Source organism: Grus americana, chromosome 8 (assembly GCF_028858705.1).
Source record: "Grus americana isolate bGruAme1 chromosome 8, bGruAme1.mat, whole genome shotgun sequence".
Taxonomy (NCBI): Eukaryota; Metazoa; Chordata; class Aves; order Gruiformes; family Gruidae; genus Grus; species Grus americana.
In genome coordinates this window covers 4,256,954-4,274,434 of record NC_072859.1, presented here as the reverse complement: position 1 = coordinate 4,274,434, position 17,481 = coordinate 4,256,954, and the positions used below count along the sequence as shown (strand labels likewise).

The 17,481-nt window shown below is 49.7% G+C and overlaps 2 protein-coding genes across 2 annotated transcripts in view; one reads left to right on the top strand and one right to left on the bottom strand.

Moving 5' to 3' along the window:
* The window catches only part of RGL1 (ral guanine nucleotide dissociation stimulator like 1), an 81,869-nt gene extending 76,015 nt beyond the window's left edge, over positions 1 to 5,854 (top strand). The window contains exons 16-19 of the mRNA XM_054832965.1: positions 1,314 to 1,344; positions 1,537 to 1,742; positions 2,940 to 3,054; positions 3,705 to 5,854. Coding sequence (XP_054688940.1) covers positions 1,314 to 1,344; positions 1,537 to 1,742; positions 2,940 to 3,054; positions 3,705 to 3,892 — 540 coding nt within the window. The 3' untranslated portion in view covers positions 3,893 to 5,854. The remainder of the gene's footprint in view (positions 1 to 1,313; positions 1,345 to 1,536; positions 1,743 to 2,939; positions 3,055 to 3,704) is intronic.
* A 2,894-nt stretch (positions 5,855 to 8,748) lies between these two features.
* Positions 8,749 to 17,481, bottom strand: part of COLGALT2 (collagen beta(1-O)galactosyltransferase 2) — a 53,528-nt gene continuing 44,795 nt past the window's right edge. Inside the window, exons 6-12 of the mRNA XM_054832960.1 lie at positions 16,556 to 16,675; positions 16,005 to 16,081; positions 13,951 to 14,057; positions 13,033 to 13,165; positions 11,535 to 11,662; positions 10,881 to 11,087; positions 8,749 to 10,422 (exon numbers count right to left, since the gene is read on the bottom strand). Coding sequence (XP_054688935.1) covers positions 10,146 to 10,422; positions 10,881 to 11,087; positions 11,535 to 11,662; positions 13,033 to 13,165; positions 13,951 to 14,057; positions 16,005 to 16,081; positions 16,556 to 16,675 — 1,049 coding nt within the window. The 3' untranslated portion in view covers positions 8,749 to 10,145. The remainder of the gene's footprint in view (positions 10,423 to 10,880; positions 11,088 to 11,534; positions 11,663 to 13,032; positions 13,166 to 13,950; positions 14,058 to 16,004; positions 16,082 to 16,555; positions 16,676 to 17,481) is intronic.

Genomic DNA, 17,481 nt, shown 5'->3' with positions numbered 1-17,481 from the left:
GGGCTTTTGGTTTAGGTGAGGCCCTGGAGAAGCATGAAGTTAATTTTGCTTTCAGTCCCTTATGGTGCTTTTTTGAGAGGGAGGGGGCGGGGTAGCGGTGTTCCCACCTTCGAGCCTGTGGGAAGCGGGGCGAGGAGCCTGAGCATCGCGCTCGCACACAGCACGCGGCAGCACGACGTTAGCAGTGACGCGGACAAGAGGATTTATAAGCCCCCCCCAAACAAAACCAAATGAAACAGGAGAAGAAAGATCAACAGCTAGTCATTTCCTCCTTGAAAACCTCAGGTTTGAGAAGTTACTCTCCTGTTAGCAGCCCGCTGCCGTGTCCATTGTGCTCAATCAGCTGTAGCTGGAAAAGGAAGTCTGAGCAGCGGCGTGCTCACGAAGGAAAGCCCAGCGGCAGTAAAGCTGCGCCTGCGCTCTGGGAAAGGTGGTTTCTGGGTGGGAAAGCACGTGTCCACCCATTAGTAACAGCCCAATCCTGGGGAAGGCAGAGCAGCCGCAGTGCACCAAGCGATAGGCAGGCAAGGCCCGAGCTCGCCAGCGTGCCGGGGAATCCCTAGTTTTGCAGAGAAGGCAAAGCCCAACACCCCGCCCCCGGCAGCTGGGACGCCCCACAGCAGAGCGGGTGCCAGGCTGGAGCCGTGAGTGTTCCTGCCGAGAGCGCCCGGGCCGGACGTGCGCCGTTACCTGCCCAAGAGAGAAACTATACAGGCAGGAAACAAAGCACGAGGTCCCAGGCACCGGCATCCATAAATGGTTTAAACTGTTTAGCTGGAGCAGTTGTTAGGGCGGTTTTGGTGAGAAGTCGGAGAGGGAAAGATCCTCACGGCAGTTTTTGAGCAGGGCAAACCCCTGAGCAGCAGGGGAAGGAAGGGGCCGTTTGCAATGAGGATTCAAGAAGTGGCAAGACGGGGAGGCGTGTGTGTGTCTTCACTCGTGTAAAGGCTCCGACCTGGAGCAGGAGCAGCGGTGCGCGTGGTGCCCTCTGCTCTTTCCCAGTTGCTCCAGTCCCTGGCTGGTTGCCCACAACCAGGTTCTGTTCGTTGTATCTGCTGCCACCTCCTGGCCTGCTCTTACTGAGAGGCGAGAGCAAGCAGTGCACAATTCCACACCGAACTGGGAATCAGTTTTCATTCAAATGGGGAAATTAATCAAGTGAAGTTCACTTTTTTTGGAGGCAAGGAATACCAGATGACAGAGGTTGTGTACGTGCCTTCACCCTTCTCAAGCTCTTCCTACAGAGTGACACATGCAGACATACAAAATGTCCAGGTTTTGACAGTGTTTTTTTCTTTCTTTCTGTTGTGTAGCTGTCTGAATCATCATCGACCACCTCCTCCACCTCCACCACCACCTCCACCACCACCTCCACCACCTCCACCACCTCCACCACCACCCCCTCCACCCCCACCCCCCCCTCCTCCACCCCCACCCCCTCCACCCCCCCCTCCTCCACCACCCCCCCCTCCTCCACCACCCCCCCCTCCTCCCCCTCCTCCCCCTCCCCACCCTCCTCCACCCCCCCACCCTCCTCCCACTCCATAGACACATCTTCCTCGGGGGTGTCATCTTTAATCTCATCCCGTCCCTTGCTGGCCGCTAACGACGAGTGCTCCGACTCCGTGACACCCGTTACCTCAGAAGCAGTGCCTCCTGTTTACAACCAGCAGAACAAAGATAAGTGCATCATCCGGATCAGCATCGAAGAAAACAACGGCAATATGTACAAGAGCATCCTGGTGAGTGGCGTGGAACAGCAAAGCGCTGTTACCGTTGGTGCTTTCAGCCAGGGTGGCTGAAACAAACGGTGCTTTTAGTTTTGAAAGCACCGGCTCACCGAGCTCACTCAGCCAACCTGGCTTGAAAGGGACGGTGACAAATGTTACACGTCAAAATACGTGGAGCATGGTATGAATGAGAGGTTTGAAAACAGTGTCTTTGTGGAAGTTTCTGGTCTTGGAAATTCAAGATTGTATTCTATCAGAAGGTTCAAAGTGAAGCATTCTGATCAGGTGCAGGCTTTGCTGCTACTCGCTGCTTTTTTCTCTCGCTTGCAATTTGTGTGTGAGTTTTGACACAGGACGCCATGTGCCAAGTTTTGCCCGGAGCAGCTTTCCCCAGGAGCTGGTTTCTGGGAGCAGGGTGCAGTACGCGAGGAAGCTGACAGGCCCTTTAATTACGCAGCTTCTCTCTCTGCGGCCAAGGGTGCCAGACCTGTGGCAACCAGCGTTCACGTGTTTCCCTCGACGCTGGTTCCATGGGGGATTCTGGCAGCACTGGACTCGCCCGCGCATGCCCTCTGCAGATGCTGAACAAACACTTCAGGTCCCTCAAGGCCTGGGGGGGGGGAAACAAGCACCCAGGGGGTAGTTTTTCATCCGTTTAGCTGCCTTCTCTGATTTTAATGCTCTGAGCTCCCCAAATTGCAAAGAGCCATTCTCTGAGGGCCTGATGAATCCTGCCGCTGCCGAGACAAATCCTCCTTTTGACTGGGTACGGCTCTGGAGGGAGCCCTGTGTCTGCCCCGGGTGCACGGCGCTTCCACAGCAGACAGTAAACCAAGTTACAGGGCCAGAAATCTTTGCAGGATGGCAAAGAAAGTATTTAGCACAGGAAACTGCAGATTAATTGATGTCTGCGAACAGCAGATGGGGCAGCTATTTATGTGGACTTTTATGGCTAGCGAGAACAAATTCTCATCTCTCAAAGTGTTTGCTCAGGAGAGCAGACACTGAGTTACTGCTGTCTCTTCTACTGCAGTATCTGTCATCTTGAACTACACTGTTTTAGTACCTTTGTTACTGACCCATCATATTTTTTCACTTAAATCTTTTCCAAGACCAAGTGGTCTGCAGAAAGGCAGGCCTTTGCTAATTATTAAATCATTATCTAGCATGAATAAGCAGAATCTCTCATTGCAACTCTTATCTTTCCAGCTAACTAGCCAAGACAAAACTCCTGCCGTCATCCAGAGAGCGATGCTGAAGCACAACCTGGAATCTGATGCAGTGGAGGATTATGAGCTGGTGCAGGTCATCTCTGAGGACAAAGGTAGGGAGGCAGAGCCCTGCTGCTGCTTGAAAAGTTCTGCTGGATGTTGAAGGAAAGAGTAAAACGTGAAGCAAGGTTAGAAATGCCACGGGCATGTTGTCACCGCTGCCAGGGAGAGCAAACCCTGTTGAGCAGGGGTGCGCAGGGATGATTTATCAGGGCCTGTCAGCACGTTGCTTTATAGAGGCAGAGCTCGCTCCTGGGTTGGCAGGTAGACTGGTACGGGCACTGCGCCGGCAGAGCTATCGGCCGAAGAGTAGCTTGCTCTCTCTCCCCGAGCACAGTCTGGCAGGGCACGGCCTCCCCAGGGCTCTGACCGCGGGCATCCAGCCCTCGACCAGAGCTCTGGGCACGGCTGCCCCTCGGAGGGGCTGCCAGGGCCTCTGCCAGGCTGGACATGGTCGGGGTTTGGCCTCCATCACCTCCGCAACCCTGCTCTTCCCGCCCCACCACCCCCAACCCCCTTTTTTTTTTTTTTTTTCCCCCTTGTGGGGACAGCTGCTGCGGGTGCCACCCGATGCAGTTTGGCAGAACAAGGCAAGGGGCCCAGCACTGCCTGGTCTGTTCGCCCGGGCCCTGTTCTCGCCTGGCTTTCCTTCCGCTACGTGCAATACCACAAATTAACACGCCTGCTGGTCCCTCTTTTGCAGAGCTGGTGATCCCAAGCAACGCCAACGTGTTCTACGCCATGAACAGCCACGTGAACTTCGATTTTATCCTACGGAAAAAAGCCTCGGTCAAAGGGGAAATGAAAATGAAGAGCCGTTGCAGCCTGACATTCCCCAGAACTGCCAAACGGGGGTGTTGGAGCAACAGGCCCAGCAAAATTACACTGTGACAGTGCCGGGCTGTGGGGAGGAGAGCTGGTTGAGAACTGCATCTTTGCTACCATCCAGTATTACAGAGTCACAGCAGATGAATGTATCAGTATTCAACTACGAAAATATTTGAGGCTGAAATGCAATGTGAGCATTTGGAAGATCTACAGCCAGAATTGTGTCTCTCCTTCCTTGTAGCCCTATACACAAAACCAGACACGGATTTATGGGACAGTACGGAGTAGAATTTGTTTGTTTCTTTGGTTGGTTGGTTGTTTGGTTGTTGTTGTTGTTTTTGTTTTGCACATTAGCCTAGGAGGGTGAGAGCCCCAATTAAGAGGGGAAAACAGGACTGCAACATTTGTCTTAAGACTACCACACAAGCCAACTCTTTTTACAAGAAACCATTTTCCTTTGTGCCAGTATTACACAGAAGAACATCTAAATTTATTTTTATAAAAACTGGAGAAGAAAAGCCTCAATCCACCTGACCCAAGGAGGAGGTCCCAGCCAGCCTCCAGCTGACCGCTGAGCACTGGTTTGCAGAAGGTGTGGGTGAGCCACGTGCCACAAGCAGTTGCTGCCTCCAGGAGACATTGGTATTCATGGCAACGCAGCGTGGGTACGTCCCCAGCCAGAAGAAACTGCAAGCACGTGCATTGCTTTCACACTGCTGGCAAACTTTTTTTTGCACTTGTTCCACACCAGAAGAATTACCTATTTTGGATTTTTTTTTTCCCAAAGAACTTTTGAAAGACTTGGACTGCGCTTGCTTTTGGATGAATGTCATAGTTTGTTCATGAACAAGGCAAAGAAACACTACTTGTCTGGATTTAGGTCTTGTCTTAACGCCACTCCAGGGTGGTTTTCCTTGTACTCCGCTAACTCATTGAACAGAAATCGATGCCTTTTGCATGTACTCTGAACTGACTGACGTACCTCTTTGTAATGTGCAATCACTCTTCAAGAGCAAAACTTTTAATTCACATTTTCTTTCGTGCCAGGCCTACATGACCTTTTGTTTTAAAAGTGGGCATTGAGAGGAGATAGCCAGGTTTTAAGCATTACCCCAAACCACCAGAGATTTTATATCCTACATAATCTACAGGCACCTCCCTTGCTCTATATCTACGTCTATCAAATGAATTTCCTGACATGGTACATCCTTTCAGCTGGAACAAAGCATTCAGCTGGAATAATTATATAATTATCTGTTCTGTGAAACTTCAAAGAATGTACTTCTTGAGTCTCTTCCCAGAACACAAGGCTTCCTTGAAAGGACAGTTAGAGGGGTTTTTTTAGTTAAAAAAGCCATAAATAAGACATTGGATTGTAAGCACCCTTCCTGAACAGGCTGTCTTTGAGATACATTAGTATTAGTGAAAATGAACTCGAATACTGAATTTTTCACCGTGCCTGAGCCTTTTTTTCCCCCCCAGTTCTGTAGCACTAATTTTCAAAACTGGGCTCAGGTTACATTAATGATTTTTAAGTGTTAAATTCACATTGCAAATAACGTTGGGTTTTATTACGTTTTACACTACGTGAAGATTTATCACCTCTGTTTACAAGTAGCACCATGCAGGTCCTAGTCTGAATAGTTTAAGTACTCTTAAGTGTAGTTTTGTTAAGAGGGGGAAGGGGGTGAGTTTGTTTGTGAGCCTTAACTTTTGCCTGGAGTTCGAACTTGTTGTTACGTGTTGTAATCCTGTTACTTACAAGTTGTTACTTGTTGTAATCCTGTTACTTACAAGTTGTTACTTGTTGTAATCCTGCCCTGTTTTTCTTTCTTTGCATTTCAGTGTTGTTACGGTATCATTAGTAATGTTCAGTATTGCTCAGAGGATGTATGTCTGTGTTAAGTTGAAAGGTTGAATGTTCTTGATTTTAAAATTACACTTTCCAAAAGGTTATATATGAAAAAGTTTTGTTTAATTGCTTACCTGTAATCTTTATACAATAAGTATATAAACTTTTTTCCACTAATATTTGCCTGGCATTAATCTATTTTCTTCTCTTAGACTTTATTACTGTGTGTCAGGTGGGGGTTTTTACACCTCGCACCACTTCCCTCACTGTCACACTCTTCAACTTCATCACTTTTACTGTTTTAACTGCTCTCAACTTCTGCCAGCTCCCACAGCTCTGCTTCCCTGCCCCCCAAAGAACCGAAACACCATGTTTTGGCTACATCCTTCCTTCAGCATCGTTTTACTCTCCACCATCACATCCAGGAACAGATTTGTACTGTTCGTAACTGTCATGCTCTTTTTGAATTCCTAAAAGTTTTTACGAGGACAGCTTCTGTGTTTCTTCAGCTCTCCAAGTGAACCAGTCTCGCCTACGTTACCCGCAGCAGTTCATCGCGAGCCATACGTGGCCCAGTCACGCGCTGCAGGGGTGCAATGAGCTGGTGGCGAGCTCAAGGTAAACACCAGCAAAGCAAAAGCTCTCCCAGAGCATCGGTCATGCCCACCAACCTGCTACTGCTATGGACTGTTGCGTGATGGAATAGTGCTGCTAGTGTTTTGGGCTTTCAGTTTAATGATTTCTGTTGTTACTAACCAGGTAACTTAGGTTATATGCACGTTTTACAAATATTTCTCCATGAAATCATTCTCTTCTGGGTCACTGAATGATTTCTGCAGCCAGCTCCCCTGCCATGTCACACAGCATGGGGGGAGGCTCCTCAAAGTGCCCCACGTCACCCCATCAGCCCCTGAACGGTGGCCTTGGTCACTGAAGGGCCTCTCACCTTACAGAGCAAAGGCAACAGAAAGATGACCCTGAGTTTGAGCTGCCTCCTGTTTTGTTTTGTGGTTTTTTTTCCTACTTAAACTACCTAGGGAGCCAAAACACAACAGCTGGTGCTCCTGCTTGCACTTAGAGTTGAAGTCTATTAGACCAAAAAAAAAAAAAAAAAAAAGAAAAAATAAGTACATGGAAAGTGGAAAAATATCAGAAAAATAGTTAAGTGTTTCCACTGGCTCCTACTTTTCCAAAACACAGCTAAATCTGAGTAGGGCAAAGCTTGGGCAACACCTGCCAAGGAACTGAAAACAAACACAGACAGGGAAAAACAGCACTTGTCATAGCAGGTACAACTACCAGCCAGCCACTGCAGCGTCTGTGGGTCAATAATTAGAAAATTGTGTCTGTATACACACATAGGTAAAAGCAATCAGCTAGATTAGCACAGACATAGTCTCAAAAATGAACAATTTAATTCATTACATATTTTTAATTCTTAAATTCCCCCCCCTTTCCTGAAACTGCCACCAAACCCTTTGTACTACTCCCAGAGTCAACTAAAAGGAAAAAAAAAAAAATGCCCCCCACCAAACCCAACAAAAACAAACAAACAAACAAAAAAAAAAAAACAACCCCAAACCTGTTGTCAAAATGTTTTTAAGTGCTACTGCTATACTTAGGAAAGTCAAAGTCAGCTAAAAACGCAGCCTCCCTGAGCTGACCCAGCCCATGGGCAGCACGGTTCCCAGAGCACCGCGTTAGCCAGCAGCTCCGGGCCACCACGTCCCACCTGCAGCTTCACCTGCTGGCCAGTGCCAGCCGCCTCCCCTGCCACCACAACGGCTGCGGCACTTGCTGTCAGCCCCGTGGCTCCCATGCAACACCTGTGCGGGTGATGCAGGGACCTTTTCTTGTTCTATCACTTGAATCAGCTACATTGAGGTTAAAAAAAAAAAAAAGCAGAGGGCCTCAGACCCCATTATTTTTTTAAATCCATGATGTATTTCCTGCATGGGCAATGCAGCGCTGCTCCTCACCTCCCTGGGGAAGAGCCCAAAGGGGCAGCTGTGCGGCTCTAACACAGCCCCATCCCCACCCGAGCCCAGGTGGCAGCCCCGGGATGCTGCCCCCCCCCCCCCCCGCAGCATGTGGGTCCCTTCCCTCTGCAGCCCCCCAGCAGGAGGAGGGCAGTACCCTGAGGCACACTGGGGGCCCTTTCAGCCACAATGTTCATGGAGAACCTGCTGTGACAGGACCCAGAGCTCATGCTGACACAGGTACATCAACTCCCTCGGCCTCTCTCAGACACAGAGGTGGGTCTATCACAGAACAAAAAGCACATGAGGGTGGAAGAGATACGCAGTGGTGACATGTATGAGCACAGCATAACCATAATGAGCCTTGACCTGGAAAGGCAGCCACAATATTACATCAGCAAAACAATACATGGCCAAAGGGTCTCACCCACCCAGGGCCAGCGCATCTCAGCTGTTCTGTGGGACCCAAACGCACGTGCACGGCCGTGGGACTGGAAGCCCCCACAGGTGCTACGCCAAGCTGGGACCTCTGCTCCTCTGGAGCACCCTTCTCACCCACCCAGCCCTCAATCAGCATTACCAAAGGACTGGGGAAACAGCTACACTGCAAAATCAGCCCCCCCCCCCCCCCATCCCAAGGGAAGTGTGATGTGATAGAACAACTCGGTAACATGGTACTCATATCCCCAGTGACACAAGGCAAGACGCTGGATGCTCACCAGTTCACAGCTGTCCTGCTCCTCAAGGCCACACCAAGCTGCATACCAACATCTCCGGGATTGCTGTGCTCAGCCGCGTGTCAAACAGGTCAGACCTGTGGAGGAAGTAAGGGGGGGTGTCAGAGAGGAACGACCCAGGCTGCGCATGGTGGCCCGTGGCTGCTCTCCATACTCACCGTGTCGCCTGGGCACCTGCTCCAGCCTGGACAGCAGAAGGAACACGGCTGTCAGGGGGCAGCTGCAGAACAGGCACGTTTATACGGCCGGTGACTCCACGGTAGAGCGACACAGCTGAAAAACTCCTGAGCTGGCCTCTCCCCACCAGGGCTACTCCCACCCAATGACAAATACACACGGCTGCTCATCTTGCACCAATTTCTATGTATTATCAGACCGGCTGACAGGTAATAACACATCTTCTTTAGCAGAAAGCACAACATTGATCAGTAATTATTAAAACCAAACAAAAAATAAAAAATAAACCCCAACCATACAACTGTACAGATCTGCCAGCAGGTGAGTCTCTAGATTGCAAGTCCAGGAGGACATCCCCCACGGCAACAGCCGCCTGCAGGCCCAGGTCCGTGCCAGCTAACCTAAGCAGTGTAGTCCATCATCACCTGGCCGCCAAGAACAATTTTAAGGGGAAAAAAAAAAAAAAAAACAAACACCAAACACCATACTCTGCTGACATGTCAGCCAACAGCAAGTACAACAGAACTCATCCAAAAAAAAAAGACAAGTTTGCTCCTCACGTGAAAAAAAATATCAAGACAAGTTGCCTTTCCGTCCTATAACGCACAATTCTACCCAGGCTGTCGGGAACAGTACCGTTGACACCACTAACATTTCTGCAGGTTGTTTTGGTTTTATAAGGATAGAACCAAGCATTTCACAACCAAACTCTTTTAAACGTTAAGTTCCTAGAAGTCCTACACTTGGGTTTATGGCTTAATTAAACAGGCCTGCAAATAGGTTGTCGGGCTTTGTTTTCCCGAAGGAATACATTGAGGCAGGGGGTGACGCAGGACATGACACGACTAACTCTGCCTCTGCTCCCTTCAGGCAGTGCAGAGACAAATAAAACCAGCACCTCCGCTGTCTCTGCTAGCTTCCAAGATTTTAGACATGCCAAGACACCAGTTCTGGATTGGGAGGCCTGTTTAGGTGGGATCTAGCAAGTTCTGAGATTTGTGGAGGGGAAGCCAGGAATAGTTTTGTACAGAAGCACGATGAGGGGGAGGACACTGCAGAGGAGCACTGCTCCAATGCACTCAACAGTTTTGGAAACCATCTCGATTCTGACAGGGATCCCTTTGAAAAACAAAATCGAGTAACCCAAACGCTTGCCTGCAGTTTCTCACAAACCTACAAGGAGTAACAGTTACACAGCAGCCCAGTTACACCTATCCGGAAAGGTTTTAACACTCGTACACCTCTATATATTAATCTTTATAAATACAGTATTCTACATGAGGAACTGTAGAAAGACGTCATTCAAGGTTGGTTTTTGTTTTTTTAACAAAAGCTTGCGAGGGCTTTTGTTCAGATCTCTGCCTTTTTTCTGCCAGTCTGGAACACTTGCTCTTTTTCCTCCTCCATCTCCCATCCAGTCCTAAGCGGCTCGGTTAGCTGTCAGGTCCAACCAGTTTGCTTCTCCATCGGAAGCGGCGGGAAGGAGACCACATGAAGAGCTGCTCTACAACTTTCAAGGGCGAGAAGCTAAAGTGTGAGGCAGGTTCAGCTGTCCTGGGCGAAGTGGGCAGTCATAGCTCATCCCTGGAGGACGGCACGTTGAGAGACGACTGGGAAGGCAGGGCATCCTTGTTCTGGGCATCGCTATGGATCTTGCCTTGCTGCCGGGATTTCCAGGAGTGCGTTCTGTCCCAGTCCGTCGACACAGTCTCGTTGTCCCAGATGGTAGAGGTCTCTGTGTCGCTGAGGTAGCCTGGCTGCCCCGTGTAGTGGGTGGGGTAAACAAGCAGGGGTTCTGCTGAAAAGGCTTTCAAGTCTCTGGACTCGTAGTACTCCATGTACTTTGCTCTAAAGAGGAGAGAAAAATCATCAGTAAGAGAGCAAACGTTCATCAGTGCCACTGGTGGTAACGGAGACACAAACCAATCCACTGAGCAAGCAGGTCCCAGGGAGCAGAAGTAGTTGCTGGGGGTGAGTCCTGACTCTCTACAGCCAGAACCACGTGCCTTACCACCACACACCACCTAAACGACCAAAACCCCCCTTACCAGAGATAGCAGAGCATCTCAGAACCAGCCCACAAGCGTCTCAGAACCACCCCCACACCAGGCAGGGACAGCCACCCCTCTGCAGCAGGTCTGCCTCCTTTGACCAGGAGCTCTGCTGCAGACAACCAGAAAGCACGAGGCATAGGCTGTCCCCACCAGCCAGGCTACAGAAGCGAGACGCACCAACGTGATCCGACTTCAGATCACTCAGCAAGACGCAGCTCACCTCAACCCGAGCAACAAAGGCATCCTACTTACACAGGGTGCTTGTTGTACATGACTGGCAGAAATTCATCTACAGGCAGCATCTTGCTGAAAGGTTCAGCTCCAATGAGTTTCTGAGCCCCTTGGAAAGAGATCGCGTAGCCCAGGGTCCAGTACGAGTAATCGGCTTCCACCAGGTTCATGACATTGGGAACTGCTTTCTCAGGCTCCTGCACCTGCATCCTTTTCCGGCCAATGTAGCTTAAAAGGTGAAAAGATCATGGAAATTGGAACCAAAGCCAATCTGCGGCAACTAGGACCATGTCAACCAGGGATGGGCAAAGGGTCAATCCAAGAAGTAATCCACGACCAGGCTTACAGATTTCTATCCCACACCACTCCCAGACACCCATGCCTTAGCCCAGTGGGTGGTATAGCTGCCAAAGACTTCCTAAGGGAGCTAAGGTGCCACAGTCCAAGCCTCAGGACTACGCCGTGTCAGTTCCTCTACCACGGCAGCATCTCCAGATGCGGTTAAGACCAACCAATACCCAACGGGCATTCCGGCATCAGCCTGCCCCGATGATGGGAAGAGCCACATTCCCCTGCACTCCAGCATTAACCTGCATCTCTCCCATGACACAGCAGGTGCTGCCAACCTCCTCTGCTGCCCAGGAGTTCCCAGATGGCTGAGGGCCTGTTACTTACATAAGCTCCCAGTCTAGCTGGGCTTGTTCAATGTCATCCATCAGCTTCACGAGCTTCCTTTTAAACTGGTGTTCAAAGCGCACATCGTCCTCAATAACAAGCGTCTTCTCCAGTTCTCTGTTCACCACCTGAAACAAGAGGGTTCAGGAGTGATCACAGTGGCCCACGTGAGCCACTCCCCACACCCTGAAATTGTTGGGGTCATCCTGACCTGGCACTGCCTTCTAGAGCAGGCAGGTAGGGAGGCTGGAGAACCACTCCCAGATTCACAGCTCAGCTGTGAGAGACTGCAAGAGCCAGTGAGAACAGTCCTGAAAATACCCTGTGGCTGAGCATCTGCAACCTAGAAAAATCCTTCATCTGATGTCGCACCATCTGGAACCGATGAGGGTTCCCAGACCAGCAGGACCACAGCAACCACCTCCTCAGAGGAATGTGCAGCTGCCTTTGATGCCAAAGCCCCTGTTCAGAAAAACCTCTGTGTTGGAAAAGTGTTCCTGGAGGCTGGGAAGGAGAACAACCCAGCATACCCAGAGTCTGGCTCTGATGACTCAAGAGAACACACATGCAAAAGGCACCTGCATCTACGTTCTCATGTTATCTGACTGTTGGAGATTTAGAAATCTCAAGCCTGAAAGCAAAGCCTGACTTCTCATGACTGCAGTCCCTCCTGCGGGCTCTAAGCTGTTTGGATCAGTGCCCTGCCGAGTGTGCTGCACCCAACGCCTCTGTCTGCTCACACATCTCTACAGGACCCTGCACCAGGAGGTGCAGCCCTCGCTGTTGGATTTGGGCAACCGCTGCCACTGCCCAGTCTTCTTTTGGTACCAAGCACCCCAAGTACCCTGCCTCCACCGCATCTCACTTGAAACAATCCCTCCTGTTGATGTCAGGCTGTGGAACTCCTGCATCTCTGACCAGCACAGCCCAGATCTTCTCTAGTGTCACTCCCCAAGTGACCAGAGACAGATGGAAGGTACAGCTTTTACCACCCAAACAAGATCCCTTAGCACAGGTAACAGAGGTCCCTAACGTTGAGAATATTTATGATACGCCAACTCAAAAAAGCCAGAGTCACTGGACCTTGCTTCAGCACAGATGCAAAACCAGGAAAAAAAAAACGCACAAAAACACAACACAGGAGGTTTTTTTAACACCACTTGTTCTTCAAAACCTTCTTGCCTTCTCCTAAGCAAATTCACTCCAGGCAGGCTACTGGATGCTTTGAAAAAAAGAGTCATGACAATATTCTGACTAAAAAAAAATAAATTAAAAAAAAAAATCACTCAGAGCTGTTGGCAAATAGAAAGCAGAGATGAGAAAGCTGAACACCGTGTTCAAGGAAAAACCCTGCGCATGATCCCCTACAAACCAAGGAAAACTGTTCCACATCTTACACTTCCAGAAACTGGTACTTGATGCTCTGCCCTACGTCTGGCTGTGCACCTGCCCACAGCACCTTCCTGCAGGAACCCCGAGGCACCCACAGTCTCCTTACCTCCTTCCAGATGTAATAGTGACTAAGGAAGCAGCCGATCTCTCCCCTGGTTAGTGGCCTGGAGGAATATGGGTCCCGGTAACCCGGGAGCATATCGATGCTGAGAGCTTTGAGCTGACTCGTGTTCAGTGTTCTGAGAAAGAGAGGATATCTATCACCATTTAATAAAAAAAAGTAAATGTAAGTCAGACACAGACACAACATGAGAAATGCTGCTGACATTCGGGGAAAAGCCGCATCTCAAGAAATTCCTGCACTCGTTACACGCAAAAACCTGGACAAAAATTAACTTCTTGATTTACATTTCTAAATCAGGCTGACAAATCGTATCCTTAACTCTGCCAACAACTTCTCATGGGACGATCAACTTGTACACGCTCAGCTTAAATTATTTTTCCGAAAAGGTCCTGATGGGTACCCAAGTCTGAAAGACCACTAGATGGCATGTGGGTTCCTATCTCCCTGTGGCCTTTTAGCTACGCCCAGACCAAAAACTCCTGCCTTGCTTTCTCATTATAAAAATGTCTTAACACACCTTAAGAGTAAGCTTGGAATGGGCTGCGTCAGGGTTAACGCTGTAGCACAACAGCTTTTGACAGTCTTCCTAGGAGATAACTGCTCTCCAACACTTTCACTGCCAGCTCCTTTTAACCGTGGTGCAAGTGTTCATAGAAATCAGTACGATTTTAACCCGATTTTCATCTTAGTCTGAACCACACCACCCTGGTTCTCTCACAGAGACCGACTAATTGCAAAAGAAAAACAGAGCAAAACTGCCCCAGACAGACTGTCAGGTGAATAAAAGTGACTTCACCTCTCCCCTCAGCCCACCCTTCCCCACCAGAAGGGAGGTCAGGGTGTTCAGCAGTTAACACGACCCACGCTTTGCAAACACCAGCAACCCCGGCCGAAACTCACTTTCCATCCACAGCCTCCACTACCTTGACTGCAATCTCCTGCTCGTAGAGAGTCCGCAGCATCCGATCCCGCCTGTCTTTCCGACGCTTCAGATTGATCATGAAAATCTGGGTAGAAGAGAAAGACATCAGCGTCCCGGCTTGGGAGTGAGGAAGAAAAGGGAGTCGCTGATTCACTCTTCTCCAGCAGCCCCACTGGATAGATCCTACTAAAATGCCAGGTGGGGTTTTATTCCAGGTTGTTTAGAATATGTCAAAAAATTGAGGTTGGTTTTGAATTGAAAGGTTAGAGGCTCATTCTTTGTCTAACAACTATGTTTTATGGATGTTTTATGTCACAGGGAAAAGGTGCTCTTCAAGGATGAAAGCAGACCAGTTACAGCCAAGTCTATAATTTCCAGAGATATAGGATGTTTTGCTTTATATTAAACACAGAGTAACATGGCCATTTCCAGCTCCACTGCCAGAGGAACACTGACCCACGTTTCTCCACAACACTGCCACCGCCTGTATTTAGGGATTATCAGCGAGACCACCATCCAAGTGCAAGGACATAGCAAAGAGAGGATTTTTGTAATTACTTCGGGCACTGAAAAATCCGCTGCTACCCCTGCCAGAGCAGAAAGCCTAGCGGAGAGCCAAGACTGGGAACAGAGATGTCTGGGCAGGGCTCAGTCCAAGCCTCGAGGAGACGGACTCTCTGGTGGAGGGCGCGGGACCAGAGCCCTCATTTGCAGGTAAACTGCAGAGGGTCAGGGATATTTTTCAGTCCCAGGCAGACAAGTACAAGTGCAGCCTTGTAGCCTGTGGAGCAAAACCTCATCCCAGTAAGAAGCGGATCAAATTCCAGCTCAGTACAAATGCAAAAATAATAAATTGGATAAATAAAGCGCAGCCACAAAGGACAACATGGAAAAAAAACCCTACACCAGCTGTGTCCTAAACACAGACGCTCAAACACACACAGCCAAATCAGGCTCAGACTTTAAGAGTCATATAAACAGATGTAGCAGAATACGCCACGAAAACAAAGGCTCCCCTGATCGCCATAGCTCCCTCGGTCACGGTGCCACTGCCACCCTGGCAGCTGCACACACAGGGCTTGCTGGCTCTGTGAAAAACACGGACACGGGTTAATTAAAGCACAGCAGATCCCTCTCCAGCCTTCTCCCCTCAACGCCTGCTCTCTCCACAACGCGAGGCAGAGTTCGGAGAGGAATTTTCTGTGGGGTCTCTGGGCCGTACCGGTGTCAGCAACCAGCTTTCTCGTTCATTTTTACACCTTAAGTAAAAGCTTCCCCCCTGCCATAGCAGAAAAACGTGGTGACCAAACAGGGCAGGGGGGAAGCTGCTGCAGCAAGGAGACAGCACGCGTGATTTTCATTGCTCCTGGACTACCCAGCTTGGGTTAGAACCCAGCTGACAGCCTGGCTCCCCTGGCCGCTCCGGGCTCCCCAGTCTCTCTCAGGCGAGAGAAATCGTTCCCTTCTGTCACTGGAAAGCAGGAGAGGTTTCCCAAAAGACCAGTTTTTGTCACAGAACGGAAGGACTGCCAAGCTGCTCTGAAGAGGCGGATGTGGAGGAAACGGCGCAAGAACCAGGGAGTTAAATAACCCGTTTTTCAGCCTCCCTTCTGCCATCTCCTCCTGGCTGGATTGAAACATCCATACCATCAAGACAGGAATCCCAAAGATTTGCTGGGCACTGCCCTTGCACACAAATCTGCACGTCTCACCAGGGATCTCGTAGCAGGTACTAAATGCCTGCAGACCTGACTGGCCTCATTTCCCCGCAGCAAACACCAGAGGGAAAGACCGTTCCTTCAGCCCTTTCCTTCTGCTTCCCTCAGCTCAGCAGTTCTTCCCAAATACGGATGGCTATTTTCTGCTTGCAAAAGGTTCAAGTCCAAAAGATGAGTGATTGGGATAGAGCTAACGATGTGAAGAGATAATATACTCCAAGGGAAATGGCTGGAAGCTCAGCGACAGGGAGAGCCCAGGTCCTCTAGGTGATGAGTGGGGAGACAAGACAATAAAAGAAAAATAGGTTCCTTACTTCATCAAATCCCATCTTGTCAGGGTGCTTCGGAGGAACGGAGACATACTGAGAGGGTTCAATGGGAGGACGATCGACTGCAAGAGAGGAGAGATCCCAAACATCACCTTCATGTACATGCTGCATCAATATATCTGCATGTGTTTCCATCACCGGGCATAAAGCCCCGGGGAGCTGGGATACGAAGTCAGTGCAGGAGTGGGTACAGCAGAAAGCATCCACGTTGCAAAGCAGAAGCCAGCAGCCATGTGCCAGACAGACATCACGATAAAAACCAGGGTTCTGCAGCATCCTTTCCACATTAAAGATGCATTTTTGTATTTGATCTGGGGAAGTTGAGGGATTTTGTGAATGGGGTTGACCTGACCATGAAGTGATTACATTCCTACGTAGAAGAGTGTTGGAAAATGGAAAACTGCATATCAAAACAGTAAGAGAGCAGTCAGATCAGGATGCAGACTCCCAAGGGGAAAGAGAGCTGGGCTGCTGGCGAGAGAGCTCTGCAAACACTAACTTGGGGGGATCCACCGTCACTGGGCACAGCAACTTACTCATAGCCTCGATTAGTGTGTGCACAAAGTTCTCAGTTTCTTCTTGCAGTGTTTGGTGCGATTTCAGGGGCATGGGAAGAAATCCGTAGTGTTCGTGGTTGCAGATGAACATCTGTATTCCTGGGGATCACAGAAAACCAGAAGTTAGAATCAGGTCTTTTACCAGCGGATTTTGCTGCTCTGTTGCTACATAGCCACAATCAAACTCATGCCAGGACCTCACTCCCAAAAAGTTCTGCTTCATAAGCAAACAATTCAAAACCATCACAGTGCCATTTTGTGTTTTATTTGGCTGGCAGCAAGTGGCCTCTCCTATGAAACCAATTTTCACTTGCTCCCTAACAACAGATATTTTTAACTGCAATCAGTTTTCTCCCAGGAGAGACTGGGAACCCTCTTTCTAGTGCAGAAAAAAGGGTCTTTTTAGGTCTTTGCCTTAACGCTATGAAAACAATCCTATCGCAGAGGGCGGGGCCTTTAGCAAAGCAGTGTACGATCCCCAGCAGACCTGCTGTGTGTAACTGGGGAGCATCGCAGAAACCCCCGTCCCCAAAACCTGCGCTGTTCAGACCTGGCACCTCACCTGACAATCCCTTCACAGAGCCAGGAGCAGGTTTTCACCCTCCGAGTAAGCCAGCCTCAAGCAACGCAGTGGGCTGGCACAGGAGCCGCATGGGTTGCCACCTGCAGTGTGCCGAAGGAGAGGCAGCAGCCATCCTGGGACCCTCAGGGCGAAGAGGGGTGCAGGTCTATCAGAGCAGGCAGCCTCCGAGAGGGAAAAATTCAAAACAAACCCAGCATGGCTAGGGGTGATGGAAGTTTTGGTCTGAGCTTTGCAAGGCTTCTCTGTCAGACCGCAGTAAATATGGAACGTGTCTCCCAGGGTGGAGGAGCACCTGGCTTCAACAGCACGTGCTTGGCCAACG